The sequence below is a fragment of the Uloborus diversus genome, chromosome 1, assembly GCF_026930045.1.
Source record: "Uloborus diversus isolate 005 chromosome 1, Udiv.v.3.1, whole genome shotgun sequence".
Taxonomy (NCBI): Eukaryota; Metazoa; Arthropoda; class Arachnida; order Araneae; family Uloboridae; genus Uloborus; species Uloborus diversus.
The window spans coordinates 120565973-120580925 of record NC_072731.1 but is presented as its reverse complement, the minus strand read 5'-3'; the positions used below and the strand labels follow the sequence as shown (position 1 = coordinate 120580925).

General features: G+C 31.0%; 1 protein-coding gene across 1 annotated transcript in view; it reads left to right on the top strand.

Moving 5' to 3' along the window:
- Positions 1-14953, top strand: part of LOC129231785 (conserved oligomeric Golgi complex subunit 1-like) — a 70030-nt gene that overhangs the window by 12858 nt on the left and 42219 nt on the right. The window contains exons 8-15 of the mRNA XM_054866154.1: positions 152-193; positions 1150-1236; positions 1511-1547; positions 4553-4651; positions 5508-5567; positions 8538-8603; positions 8956-9037; positions 13778-13883. Coding sequence (XP_054722129.1) covers positions 152-193; positions 1150-1236; positions 1511-1547; positions 4553-4651; positions 5508-5567; positions 8538-8603; positions 8956-9037; positions 13778-13883 — 579 coding nt within the window. The remainder of the gene's footprint in view (positions 1-151; positions 194-1149; positions 1237-1510; positions 1548-4552; positions 4652-5507; positions 5568-8537; positions 8604-8955; positions 9038-13777; positions 13884-14953) is intronic.

The following is a 14953-nucleotide window of genomic DNA, read 5'->3' as shown; positions in this document are numbered from 1 at the left end:
TGCCTCAAAGTTGAATTTATTGCATTTGTTTCTTTTCTGTGTGCTTTTATTCATCTATTTTCTAGCATCTATCTATGTGATGATATTCATTTTTAAAAATATCACCATTAGTTTAACATTAATTTTAATAGTGATTTTTTTCTCCTTCTAGAATTGTTGCCGTGTGTTAGAAGCGGAAAACATTGAACCAGAAGTAATTTGTTTCGATTTTCTAAACATACAAAATGTTAAGCTAAATAAAAAGATATTTATCTATGAATTCTGTTGAAAATAGCGTTTATAGGTATTAAAAAAAAAAAAAAAAACTCTTACATACATTTCTTATACAATCAAAAGTTTGTAAAACTTTGATCAGATTGAACAGGAATGTTTTAAGCAAACTTCAAAATGAAAGTTTAAAAAAAAAAAAAACTTTCTATGTGGTAAATTAGGAAAACATCTGTAAATGATAACTTATTTCTTTAACTAAAGAAACAGTTAAATTCATAAATATCTGCACTTAATTTATAATTTTATAAACATTTTTACCTTTACTTTTATCTTTATATATTATCAAAGTTTGTGTTTCTATCTTTAACTTTTCCATTTGCTGTGCAATTTACTATGCAGAATAAAGTTCAAAAATTAATGGTCACCACCCACCACTAGGTGAATAAGGGGGCTAAAAAAATTGTGGTTAAAAAGACAGCTGTCAGTTGCCATTCAATCACCATTTCAAAAAAATGAAAATATGCCCTTATATTGTACAAAAAGTGTTAAGTAATCAGTGAAATCTTTTCCACATTCAAGAGGCAGATTAAATGAACTAATTTATTAAAAATATGTTACTTGCATTAATTAGTATATTTAGGACAAAAATTTCTACAATCTAAATAATTTATAGTTTTTACAATTTTGGTAAGGAAATGTGGCCACTATTTCAAAAAAGTAGCTACTAATAAAATTGTTTCTACTTGCCTCTGTGCCCCAGCTAAAGCATTTTTTCAATTTTTCCCCTTCATTCATATTCATGTTGTTCATTTAATTTTTATGCTGTTTCTTTTCATGCTAAGTTCTGAGTCATATTTCTCTGGCATATGATGCTACTATCACTTAACTATTACTTGAGATTTTTAATGTGATAAATGCTCTCACTTTTTTTCTTTCTAGAATGCTATTGGTCCTTTATGCTGTAACTGTTTGTTATCGAATTCATCACTTGAAGATATAGTTTTAGAAATTTTGGCAGTTAGAAAGGTATGTAATTTAATGTAATAAAAGAACATAGAACATAACTCATTTCATTTAACTAACTGCATGGTTTAAAATTTATACCCTATGACATTGTTTTCTTAAAACAAATTTAGAGAAAATTAATACTTTTAACTACTGAGTCGTAAACTAATTCGTGAAGATAAGGTTAGTATCAATATTGCGCAAATTAATTCATATGAGTTGTGTGAAATGTGTAGTTGTATAACAATTAATAATTACATCAGCTTAATTTTTATCTTTTTTTTTTTTGTTTTAGAATGTTATAAAATCAGTATTCCATCCAGAAAAGTATGGTAAATATATACCTTTTAAAATTCTGATTGTAAATTAAGTTATGACTTTATTGCATAATGTTATTCTGTCTCAATGTTTTTATTTGAAAATTCTCATTATCTTCTGAAACTTGGTTTTGTCTGCTTTGTCATTTTTATTACTTTCTTCTATATGTAATACATAGAAGAAAGTATTGGATTCGTGCAAATTTTCGAATTTCGAATTTTGACGGATTCGAACGTTTTGAGGTGTGCTGATTCCATTTCGACTATTTTTGGAAAATGTCTGTCTGTCTGTGTGTGTGTATGTATGTGTGTGTGTATGTATGTGTGTATGTGTGTGTGTATGTATGTGTGTATGTGTGTGTGTCACGTCTGTGTGTGACCAGTTTTTTGTGGCCGCTCTACAGCAAAAACTACTGCATGAAATCGAACGAAATTTGGTACACATATGTGCCCCTATGCGAACTTGTGCCCATTGGTTTTTGGCGCGAATTCCTCCAAGGGGGGTGGAGCAATGGGACGTTTTTTGAGTTAAAAGTGCTTGCTATTCCTCAGGAAGTAACTGGCGGAATCAGACAAAATTTGGTCCATATGTTGCCATTAACAGGAACAGGTGCTGATTCAATTTTGGTGTCAATATCTCAAACAGGGGTTTAGCTATAGAACGTTTTTTGTCGTCAATTGTGACTGCTGTATCTCAAGAAATAATGAACAGAATGAAAGAAAAATTTATCGGCAAGTAGTCCTTAGTGGGTATAAGAGCTGATTTTATTTTGGTGTCAACAGCTAAAAAGGGGGTAGCGCAATCGTCCATTCTTTTTTTTCATTGTGAGTGCCCTATCTCAAGAAGTAATGCTACGTTCTTGTTGAAATTTGGAATATATGTGAATCCATATGTAAACAGGCTTTGGTTCAATTTTGACGCCAATCGCTCCAAGAGGTGTTGATTTTTTATTTTTTTTTTGAATAAAAATAGCTTTATTAATGCAACAATAAGAAAGATAAATCGTAATAGATTGTCGTCTGCGTATTTCTCGTGATTTTAATTGAATGGAAATGATCGGAAATATTATCTCAATGATTTAAAATTTTTAACTGTTGCCATCTTATGTTTGTTAACAAATAAAATATTTGTAATTAATTCAAGCAAGGCTTTTAAAATAACTTTCAATTTTCGCTCTTTGCTTTGCTTTTGCAATAATTCAGACATTGGGATGGTAGTCAAGTTTTTGCATGTGTAATTTTGTTTTTGTTGGGAATATTGCTTCCTCGTCAAGCATGGGGAGGGATCAGAAAAAAAAAAGAAAAATATAGAAGAAAGTTTCGTGATGGCCGCAACATACTAGTTTCTACAGTAGACACTTGTTTATCTGGGACAGATTTGTAACTTAAAAAAAAATATAAATAAAATAAAATAAATAAATAAATAAATAAAAAATTTTTAAATAAGAACAGCAACAACTTTCCTTTTAGTAGGCTGAACATTTGTTTTTTTTATTTTGATTACATTTGCTCTTTTTTTCTTTTTGCTCCTGCAGCATTAATTGTGCAACTTGATTTTTGTTTTGATGTTTCTTCTTTAAGTCTTAATTTACCTGCAGCAATTTCAAGTGTTTTTAACCTACATCAATTACTTTTTATGTATGGCATTCTTTTTATTCGTATCTATTATTAAAGAAAATATTAATTTATGCATTGAAATATGTGATATAATTAAAATTTTTCATATTGTATAAAAAAACTCAAAAGCTCAAAGGTTTTCAGTATTATTTAAAAATAAAGTATGGGACCCCAAATTCGGAATGCTCATGAGCAGGACCTTTCCGGATTTTGGATTCCGATTCAAAAAGTACTGAAAACTCTCGTGTCATGCGGTATTTGTCATATTTTTCCTGATTTTGCTAACGTTTGGGCCAAATTTATTTTATTATTTGATCAATCTGAAGGAAAGTATACTTTATTATGCTAAAACAAAAGTAGCAGATTATTTGCAGTGGCGTATAGACTATATATGTTGCTTTGGCAATTTGCAGATCAATACAATAAATAAATTAAAAAACTAAATTTAATCAACTTGGTTGAAAACCAGACATTAGTATTTAAAAAATATGTTAAAAAAAAATATATATATAAATAAGAAGTCCAACTTCCAATCTATTCCACAAAATATTTCAGGCCAAATAGATTTCATATAAGAATGGTCATTGTTAAAAATTCTCATTCACTTTATGGCATAAAAAGATTTTTTCCCACAAAGTAATGTAAAAAGGAAAATTTCCAAATATAGCTCTTCTATATATAAAAATTAAGAATGTTCACAAAAACAATTCTTTTTTAACAAAATGCAGACCTAAAAATGAAAACATAAATTGACCCACTGGAAGAATTTGAGACTACAGAGTTTTGATAACATTAAATTAGCACAGAAGCTACTGTATTATTGACAACAGAGCAAATTTTTTAAAGCCCCACTTGCTGAAAATTTTGGGGGGAACCTATAAAAAGTGGCACTTACTAAGCTCATTCGATACTATTTTTCAATGTTATAACTAATATGTAGTAAATTATGTTACTCTCTTAGTGTTTTAAATATCAATGCACAATTTTTGAAAAAAATACGTAAAGTAAAATATTGTACTCTTTTTTTCTGATAAATAAAAAAAATTTCGAGAGGAGGGGGGATCTAAATAATATGTATAAATGAAAATATTGGATTAGTGGGAAAAATAATTTTAAAATCATATATTCTCATTTAAAACTAAAGTTTTGCCAGTATTATTCTGATTGCTATAAGAATTAAACTCTGTTACATCTGCTACTTTTTTACCACCATAAGTTGTGCTAAAATTATTGATAATTAAAAGCTTTTCTATTCATGTAAGCTGTTTTCCTTTTAATTCAAATCAATTCAATTGCAATTCTAATGATGTGTTTTCTAGCCTATTTGTATGCCTACATTTTATTTTATTTATTTGTTAAGTTTTTTCGTTTTATTTATTTATTTATTTATTTATATTTTACAGCTAAAGATCAAGTGTGTGAGTTTGTCACTGCTGTACAGAAGACTCTAAGCACTATCTACATTTTGTTTTACTGTTCTGACAAAGTTGATACTGATCAAGGTGAGTGGCTTTGAAAAATACAAAATGAAAAAGATAGTTTATGTTTCATGATGATAAGCAACAATATTTTATTCTTGAGCAATTCTTTCTCCCCAAGTGTGGATACATGGGTGGGTCTATAGAAGCAATTGCTCTCCACTTGAGGTACTTTGCGACCTGCAGAAAAAATGTTTTGAAATTGAAATCCTAAAAACACAATTGTATGCCAACTTTAATGACATTAAGAGAGAAAATGGGGCTCAGAACTTTCTCCCAGAAATTTTTTGCAGACAAAGTTATAGAAAAGATAATTTTTAGTGATGTTTAGGAGGATGAGTTTTTTTTTTTTAAAATCCATTTATAAGGTACAAAACTAAAAATATTTTTTATTGCAGAATATGATTTATAATGCTATTGGAGAACATAATTATCAGATCACAACTTTTTAAATACATATGCATATACAGTAAATTTCCAATTATTTGCAGAATAGGGTGGCACAATAACCTAAGATAAGGGAAAACCGCGAATAATCCGAATAACAAGAAAAAAACAATGCTTACAATAGCTAAAAAGGATGAATAACGCTCACACACGCATTTAAATTATAGCTAGAAACATTGCTACATTGCATGTACTAACACTGAATTAAAAAAATATATATGTAAAAGGTAAAAACAATTAATAACACAATCTTAAGTTTAAAAAACATTTAATGACAGGTAAAAAAAAAGGGGGGGGGGGTCCGTGGATAATCCGAACCCCGGATAATCCAACAAGGCCGATAATTGGAAGTTTACTGTATTTCTTAAAATGTGATGACATTTTTAAATAATTAATTTTATGTAGTTTTTAATATTTCAAAACTTATTTTCAGATTATCAAATCAATATGTTGTACTCTACTTTAAAAAAAATAACCAGCTCAAGTGAATCAGGTACCTTTTTCTTTTTCCTTCTTTTTAAGTTTATTTTTGAGATAAGTATCTTTAATTCAGATTTTAATAATTGCTGAAACCTACAGACATTTAAAAATGCAGTTTTTATTTGTTCTTTTCATTGGTATTTATTTCCTTACATTTTTGGAACTAGCATATAACAAATATTTTAGAACTTAAAAAAAAAATGGTGTTATATTATTCACAATTATTTTTAGCTGTTTAAGTTACTCGTATGAAACTAATAATTAACTAAAGTTTCAAATGAATGTATGAAAATATCAAAAATTTGTGAAAATTCAAATCAATGAAATTCTGTTAAAATTTAAAATGATTGTTGCTATTATAAGGATGATTTTTTCTCTATCTGCAATTCTGATCTTCCTTTCATTTGCTAATTTTGCATGATGTAAAATGATATAAATATGTAGGGGAGACCGTGGGCAAAATGACTATGTTAACAATTTTTGTTGTTTATTAATTCATTTTTAAGGATAGTAAAATTAATTTCACATGAGCTGTTAGAATAGTCCTTTGTGGTATTAAATATATTACCATTTAATTTTTCAAATAAAAATAACGAAGGATATTTTTATTTTTTCATGACCTTAACAAATTGTCATCTTGCCCCAGTACTGGGGCAAGATGACTTTGACCTTGGGGCAAAATGACAACGTTGAAAAAGGTTGAACACATTTTATGTTTTGAATATGTTACCTAGTTTTAAAGATAATAACTGTGTTTTTACATCTTACAAAGTATCAAATTAAACGTAACCTATTGGAGTGTAATGTAGAAGTGTTAATTTGTGCAGCGAACAATAGACACAAGTAAAAATGCCATTTTCATAACTGGAACATGCCTCATGCCACCACTCTTGACTTTTACAGTACTGGGTCCGTTCTTCTGTTGGAGGGTCGCAATATTCCTCTGTACAAGCAGGGCATCTTATAACACCATTTTTTGAAGTTGATGCTACTGAATTGCTTGGCATGAATTGGACCTAATAGAATTGTACCTAAATGAACTTAGTTTCAGTTTTTTTACTCCCTTTTTAGCTTTACGAGCTTATGTTCCCTGTTTTTTTTTTAATAATCCTTTTGTCCTTCCGCTTTGCTCCTTGTTCTGACATTTCTTTGATGGATGTGCTTGTCAGAATGTTTGAGCTCATTTTTCTGGTTTTTTTTTGTTTGTTTTTTGTTTTTTCACATTGTGTTGCTTTAGGCAATGCATTGAAATCAGAAACACTAACAGGCTTCCTTGGTGCATCGGAATCAACATTTGCCATAGCTTCTGCTTCGTCTGGAGGGTTTTTATTTTACATTTCCGCTCCCAAGGTCTGAGGATTAGCACTAATATTTTCAGTTTAATCGCCAACAACATCATAGTCCGCTAAAAACAAGAGAATAATGAGTCTTAATCCCTCATTCTTTAAACCATTTATCGTTATTTCCAACTGTAGCTGGTTTGAAGTAAGCGTAGCTCAAAAGCCCACCAATTTTTTTGTCTGTGATAGTGTGTCCTGGATGAATGACCATAAAGTTGTCACATGCTTGGCTATAGAGGGTTTTTAATGGGCAGAGGCATCAGGAGCTAGAGTCGATGTGATGTGTGGGGTGGCAACCCAACAGCATGATAATGTTTTTTTCGCTGCAGTATAAGATAGCCTGCAAAGTTATGCAAGATTTATGATTGTCAATAATCAACAGAGCAGGAGTTTCTTTGCTTGGTTTAATTCAGTCAACTAGTCATTTGGTCAACTAGTTTAAAAATAGCCTCTGATCACCGGCTTTAGAACGACACCTCCCATGATTCAATGCGTCCTTTAACCTCAGAGGAGATAGAAGCGCAAGGTCGCGTGAACAAACACACAGACAAGTAAGCTTTTACAGGATTTAATAAAATGAACAACATAGTTAATTTAATAATTTCCAAAACACGGGGCAAGATGACGAGCTTGTCATTTTGCCCTGCGTTTCGGCCCGTCATCTTGCCCCGGACTGCCTGTTTGAACGGATTCTTCTCCTTTACCATAAAAGAAGGCGATTAATTGACATTTATTTATGGTAATAGGTGGTATTTAAACTAAGTTACTCATAAATACTAAACAGACATGATATAACTTATCTGTATCTGTAGCAGAGCTTATTTACAAATGCATAAAAGTTAGATCGTGGCAACGGTGAACAACCAAAGCTTTAGAACTAACACAAACATGGCGATTTCAGCATCTCTATACTATTGCTGAACGAACAACGGATAGGAGACCTTATAGTATGCTGTAGATGCCATTAACGTGGGGACAACGGAAAAAAAAAGGAATTCGTAATCTTGCCCGGTCTCCCCCTACTTTTAATTACAAAAGTTAATCCATTTTAATTTTTCATTCTGTTAAGTTTCAAGAAGTTATCATGCTTTTCACTCATTTTCAATAAAAACTTTACAATGCCTGAAATAATAATAATAAAAAAAACTTAACTGAATTTATATTTTTTCCTTTAATAAGTCATCCTTGCATTTGAGTTCGATTTTCAAAGGAAGGAACCTTAAGTATTACTGTAAACATTTCAGAACAAGTTTAAAAAATAAATAAACAAATATGTAAATAAAACTGTAGTCAACTGCATCAAATTTGCAGACTTGAAATCTATTTAAAACTTAGTTACCCTTTGTGCAGTCTGAGGTTGCAATAACATTATAAGAATTGCACCTCTGTTATAAATATGTATTATTCATTTTTTGTTTACCAAAAGGTTGCTAATTTGATATTACCTCTGAAACATTGTGTTGCAATACAATAATTTGTATTTTTATAATTTCTTCATTGTTTAATGCAATAATTATGCAAATCATAAATTTTATTTATTTATTTATTTATTATTTTTTGCAAATGACTATTTAGTGATAAGGTTTAGTTTTTAAGCACAAATGTACATTCTTGAAAAGCATTGATGTCTTTCATTTTTGTAGGTCCTGTTAACTTGTTAGATTTGAAATCAAGTGAAGTCTTTAACTTTTTGCCTTCATCTATAACAGGTATTTTGTAACTTTTGATTTTTGAAAATATATATAGCGCACTAAAATAATTGAGAAGTGGAAACATGAATTCATGGTTCTGTAAAAATAAAGTTTTAAAAAGGTCGGCCCATCATAGTTATTCAGAAAGTTGATTAAGTATTTTTGGTTTAGTATAGTTCTAAAAAACCATCTCTTTTTCGGCCCTCTTCTGTCTCCAAAGAAATGCATTATTTTTGTCTGTTGATGTCTTTGTTGTGCTTGATTGTTACTGATGCTGTGTGATCTGTTGTGTAATTAATTACCTGTGGTATTATTAATACTTTTGCAATGCGTAATTATTATTGATGTTTTAACTTTATTTTACTTGTAGATTATCGCTCATCTTTAAAAGAACCTTTTCATCCATGTAATTCAGAATTCCTCCAAATCAAATGCAATCAGTGGTTGAAAGAGTGAGTTTATTTATCTTCCTTTGTCCTTTTTTTTCTTTCATCCTTCCTAATATTGTCTTTTAATAATTATATACAGTGGCAGATCTAGGCTGTTCCCAAGGGAAGAGCTAGAATCAAAAATTTAAAATCATCATTTGTCCCATATATTTCAACAATTCTGAAACAAAGGAATGTTCAAATGAAGAGTAAATACAGACTTGATACTAATCAAAAAATTAACTTTATTTGTAACACTAAGACCATTTTTTTGCTGAAAGTGAAATGTGTTTCTTCTTACCACAGAATAATTTTATAGTATTTTCTATAGAAAGATTCCCTTCCATTTGAACATGCCCCAAGGCTAAACAATACAATCAGTTTTGAGCCACAGTCAATCTTAGGTAAGTTTATATCCAACGTAAGCAACAGAAACTTCTCTCTGGTGTACATATCGTAACAGGAAGAGTATCATATAAATGAATCAAATTAAACACATTTGGGAACAACTGCTTGTTGCAGCTCTTTAACCCGTTCGGGACGGTAGTCCGCAGAAGATAGCGCTCGCTCAGGACGGTAGCTGTTACACGTGGACTGTGCTCACAGGTCGGGTCAATTTCTCCCGCTGACCTAATACGCAATTTTGGAAAGTGCGTATACATAATAATGAATAAAATGTATACTTTAAGCAGAAATGAGATCATTTTTTTAATATATGATAAAATATATCAAAATTTTAATCATAACAAAAAATTAGATGAAAATAATTGATATTCAACAATAAAAATACAAAATATATTGTTTTTTACAATAACTAAAAGTATCAAAATTAAACAATATATTTTCTACAAAACAGGAAAAATATTTGTGCTTAATATTATGAAATACTTGAAAAATATTGTAACAATTAATATTTTAAAGCCGCAAGAAAAATTTCAAAGCACAGATAAATGCGCATTGAGCATTTTACACTCATACGAAGTGTTAGGTCTTTTATTCTGCTTTGAGCAAATTACACATCTCCGTCTAAGTTCTTTGCCTTCTTTTTACGCGTATGATTTTCGAAACTAACTACTGCATAAAGAACTCCAACAAAAATAATTTATAGTTGTTTCAATGTGACCCAAAAGATCCATAGATGGATCAGTCATAAATTAAGATATTTCCTCGTCGGAAAGATAACGTGTTCACCATGGCTACGAAATGAACACAAAAGTAAAAAACCTTGCTAGAATATCTCCCCTCCAATCCCGTTATAAATGGAACCGAAACTAGAAAGAGCCACTTCAAAATGAGTATACATTTCCCTTCTCACTTGCAAGCACATGTTTATATTTTCTTTCACGAAATCCAATAAATCACAGACACTTGACAGACCCCATTCTGACGTCAGACGGAGAAATACTAATGCAGAAGAGCAATCATTTGAACGAACATGGAACATGGATAAGTAACGCCATCTAATAGTAAACATTTCGTTCAAATCCAAAACGCAGAATAGCATCGTTAGGCTGGCTGTGCGCACAGATGCTTTTTTCGGATGCGTATTTCGTCTCTGAAGAACCACCTAGCGCTGACACAAAGACAAAGACGCGTCGTTCGTCCCCAATGGGTTAATGTCTCAACTGCTGCATTTGGAAGGCCCATATTTGAATCCCATTTTTTCCCTATAATTTTATTTCAATCTTGACAGCAAGCTGTGAAGGCTCTAAGAAATGGTCGTACATTTTTGCAGCTTTTATAATTTTCGACACTTCATACTTATGGACATGGGCAGGAATAAGCCCTTAATTATGATAAAAACCACAAAAGTGACAATATTCTTGTCCCTCAGATCTGTCTACTGGTTTTGAAAAGCAGCCAGGGGACTTTGTTTTGCTATTTTTGGCTATATGGACCTGAAGGATCAATAGCGAATTTGGGATATTTTGAAAAAATAACTCTACACAACTAAAATTAAATGTAACTTTGAACCCAAAGGGAGGGGGGGAGTTATAGCTCCTTTGCTCTCCCCTTGGATCCGGGCTTATTATCTCAGTTTACCTGAAAAATATTTGAATGAAAATCTGAGATGGTTAGCTTGAGTGCCTTGTTGATCTGACATGGAATGACTCTTGTGCACTGTCTTCCTTGAGGACACATATGGGTCATTCCCCAGAAAACGTAACTTTTAAGAGCAAATATTTTTCAATTTCGAAACCTTTTGTTACTTTTTTTCCATTCTTACATTAAAGTGTTACCTACTAGAAGTAACCATAAACAATGGCCCAATGGTTCGAAGTAGCGCACTACAAGTAGCAACGCTACTGTAGTAGCTACATATTTTAGTAGTTTGTAGTGTAGCACACAACTTTTTAAAAAAAAGTAAAGTAGCAAGTAGTTCGCTACAAAAAAAAAAAGTAGTTTGTTGTGATTTCAGGAAACTACTGCTGAATAAAGTTTCAAAAAAAAAAAGTATTTTCAAACGAATCTGACTGGTGCAAGTCTTACGCTAGCAAAACTTGCACCAATCAGATTCGTTAGACTGGAAAATACAAACTGACATTGACGACATAAATAATAAAACATAACAACATAATTTTGACACCATAAATTCTATCTATTTGATGCCATAGTTTGTTTGCCATAGAAACTTTCACATTTCCCTGATATTCTCCTTGAAAAGAGCCTGACTTAGAAAGAAAGAAACGGAAATTTTTTCGTTCTGGTGTAACACCGAAACAAACGGCGTTGCTTTCCTACCTACAGAAACAGCTACACATTTATGTGATCATCAAGTTGAAATACTAGATGTTGTAGAAAACAATTTATTTCATTACAATGTAACAAAGAAATGAAAAAGGATTCAATTTTTATACAGAATTCATTTTATTTCTAAAAAGGAAGCACAAAAATACTGATAGGTTAATTTCAAGTAGAATTATCTACAGAAAATGACTGATTTTGAGTGACATAGTTTGAATTTAAAAATTATTTTTTTGTTAAAAGTAAAAAGTTTTCCAGTTTGCTTCTTGACGTAAATCAATTTTTTACTTCAAACAATTTAAATATTTCATCCATAATAATAAATGTTTTGCTGTGAGACATGGTATTATATGAGATGCGATTTAGGAAATCAACATAAAATATAGTATTAGAAAATCAAAGTTTTAAAGAAATGTGCATCAAAAACAATACATTTAGTACGTAGAAAAATGTATTATTACAACAAGAATTTAAAGTACAAATGGCAATCATCTGGACTTCAGAAAAGTTATTATTTTCCTATTAACAGAGTAAAATAGCAAATATTAAAACAAAAAGCAAAAAGTTAATATATGCCGCAACTTTGAGTAGTTTTCGAAACATAGCTGAAAAGCTTTAAAAATTCAGACACATAAACCATAAACTAAAGAATTTGCAAAAATTACTATAAAAAAAATTAGTTCAGAAACGCAAAAATTATTTCTAAGAGTTTGTATAGTGAAATTACATTGATTCTTACTTAAGATCTTTTTTGCTAGGTCAGCAGTAATTCATTAAGAAATATTCATTTTTTTAACAAACAATAGAGGATAAATAAAAATTCACACCTATTTTCATGAATGTTAATTTTTTGCATTTCATCAGTGCGTAATTTCTTCAACACATAAAGTTTTGAGCAATTAGAAAAGTATTAGACATGTGATTATAGAGAAAATATGTTGTTATGATAACTTGAAGTACAAAGGGCGTAATAGAGAAAGACATCAGGTATAAAAAGTTACAAACAATGTATAACGTACACGTGGATCACCTAAAATAATACTCTGAGCATGGCTAAAACATTTGAAAACATGCGAAAGTTTGACAGTGCGTGGGATGGTGATAGAAAATAACATACATATTCTTCCTTAATTTGACATGATAGTATTTTATGGCTGCTTTCAGCAAATTTTTGAATTCCACGTTCTTTGACTTCATTCGCGTCACCTTCACCTTGTTGGCAGGTTTAAATAGATATATTTTTGATGAAATTAAAAAGCATTGTTTAATGAATTATTCCTTTAAGTTTTGCTGTAAAAGGCGTGCGACTGAAAAGTTACTTTTTGAAGAGTGACCCATATGTTTGTGTGTATGTTGGAATTGTTGTTTAATATGTCAATGGTATTACATGCAATATACCAACAGCCTGGTTATGCCATCCAGAGACTGCAGTTTTTTCCTTGTTATGGACTCATCAGTCTAGAATAGACAATAACCAAGTTGGAGGCAGATTTCTTCTTATTGAAGCTGAGAGTACCAACAAACTGGTAGCTAAAGTAAATTTAATGCACAATTGAGAGTCTGCAGAAATGGTGAAACTCATTTATTTAAACCCCACCAATCACCACCATTCCTACCCTGATTAGGGTTTAACCGGATGTGGTGACTGAGGGTGGTGGCGGTGGTGGGGGGATTTATGAGTGACCAAGCCCCCGCAGGAAAACGTACATGAAAGTATACATTATTTGACATATAATGATTTACTATTGGCACACAAGGTGGTGTAACTAGTCAGTTGATGGCAAAGCTTGGATATTAAGCAGTAAATTACTGCCCTTTAGCCAGGGCTAATAACATCTGCCTCCAGATTGATTATTGTCCATTCTTGACTGATGAGTCCACAACTAGGATGTCTTCTGGATGGTATAACCGGGTTGTTGGTACATTGTTTAATTCTGCTTTAGCCCTTGCTTAAGGGAGGTAACTTACTGCTCAATGTCCCGATGTATTATTTTATCTTTCTTTACTTTTTCTATGCAGCATCAAAGAAAATTTTCAAAAAGATCTGATTAACTTGCTCAATTTCGTCGGTTCAGTCAAGAGTGTTGCTATGATCAGGCAATCTGTAATTAATCTTTCTTGTGAAGTAAGTACCATTTTGTAGAAAGCTTATTTTACCTTTATTCTTCAATTTTGCATTAATTTTCTTTCTCTTTCCCATGTTAATTTGTTCAGTAAAGTAAGGGAAATATCCTCTTTAAAGCATGTAAAAAAAAAGTAACAAATCCTGTTTTATTTGGCATTGATTTATAATGTATCTATTTGTTATGGATGCTCTGTTTGATCTAATTAAGCAATCTATTTGAGCCGACTGAAAAAGTTCAGATTTAGAAAATATTGGAAACTAAATTTAATTTGTCTCTGTTACATAAATAGAGTGTCTTTGTCTTCTGATCTTCTTTGTCATACTAAATATAAATGTAGCTGTGTTCCAAAATTTTTCAGTGTTTTAAAAATAGGTTAAGATCATACATTTGATTTAGTATCTTAAAAAAGAAAAGAAAAATATTATTACAGTAAAATTTGAAATAATGTTTCTAACTTGTCACTTGCTAGTACTCTAAAATTCTAACATAATGGTTTTGTTTATGATCATTTAAGAGATCCAGTTATTTATTTATTGTAATATATAACTGTTGCTGAATGTTATATTTGTAAAAGAATATATTTATGTGCTTACAGCATTAAGTCATGTATATTTCATATTACAGTGAAACCTCGCTTAACGGACACCTCTCTTTACGGACAGTTTCTTTTATTCCCGTCCCTTTTCTATGGTTAAGCCATTAAAAGTCCCCTCATTAAAGCGGACACTCACTTAACCGGACACGGACACAACATTTCATTAAAAAAAAAGCTCTTTCTTCTCTCATTAAAGCGGACACTGACGGACAATTTCAGCAAATCTGACTATTTCTCCTTGAAAGAAAAGAGAGAGAGAGATTTATTGAAAATCCTAGATTGGAATTCACTTCCAACACAGGACTTGTTTAATAATTTACACAAAGAGAACCAGAGATAACAATTAGCAACACCTTTCCTCCCTCCACAATAAACCGTAAAAGTTATTTCCCAGGTAGCATCAACTCATCGGATTTTGCTCGGCCGATCATCGACTCCTCCTAAACTCATCGCGTATTTCACGCTGATATCGTT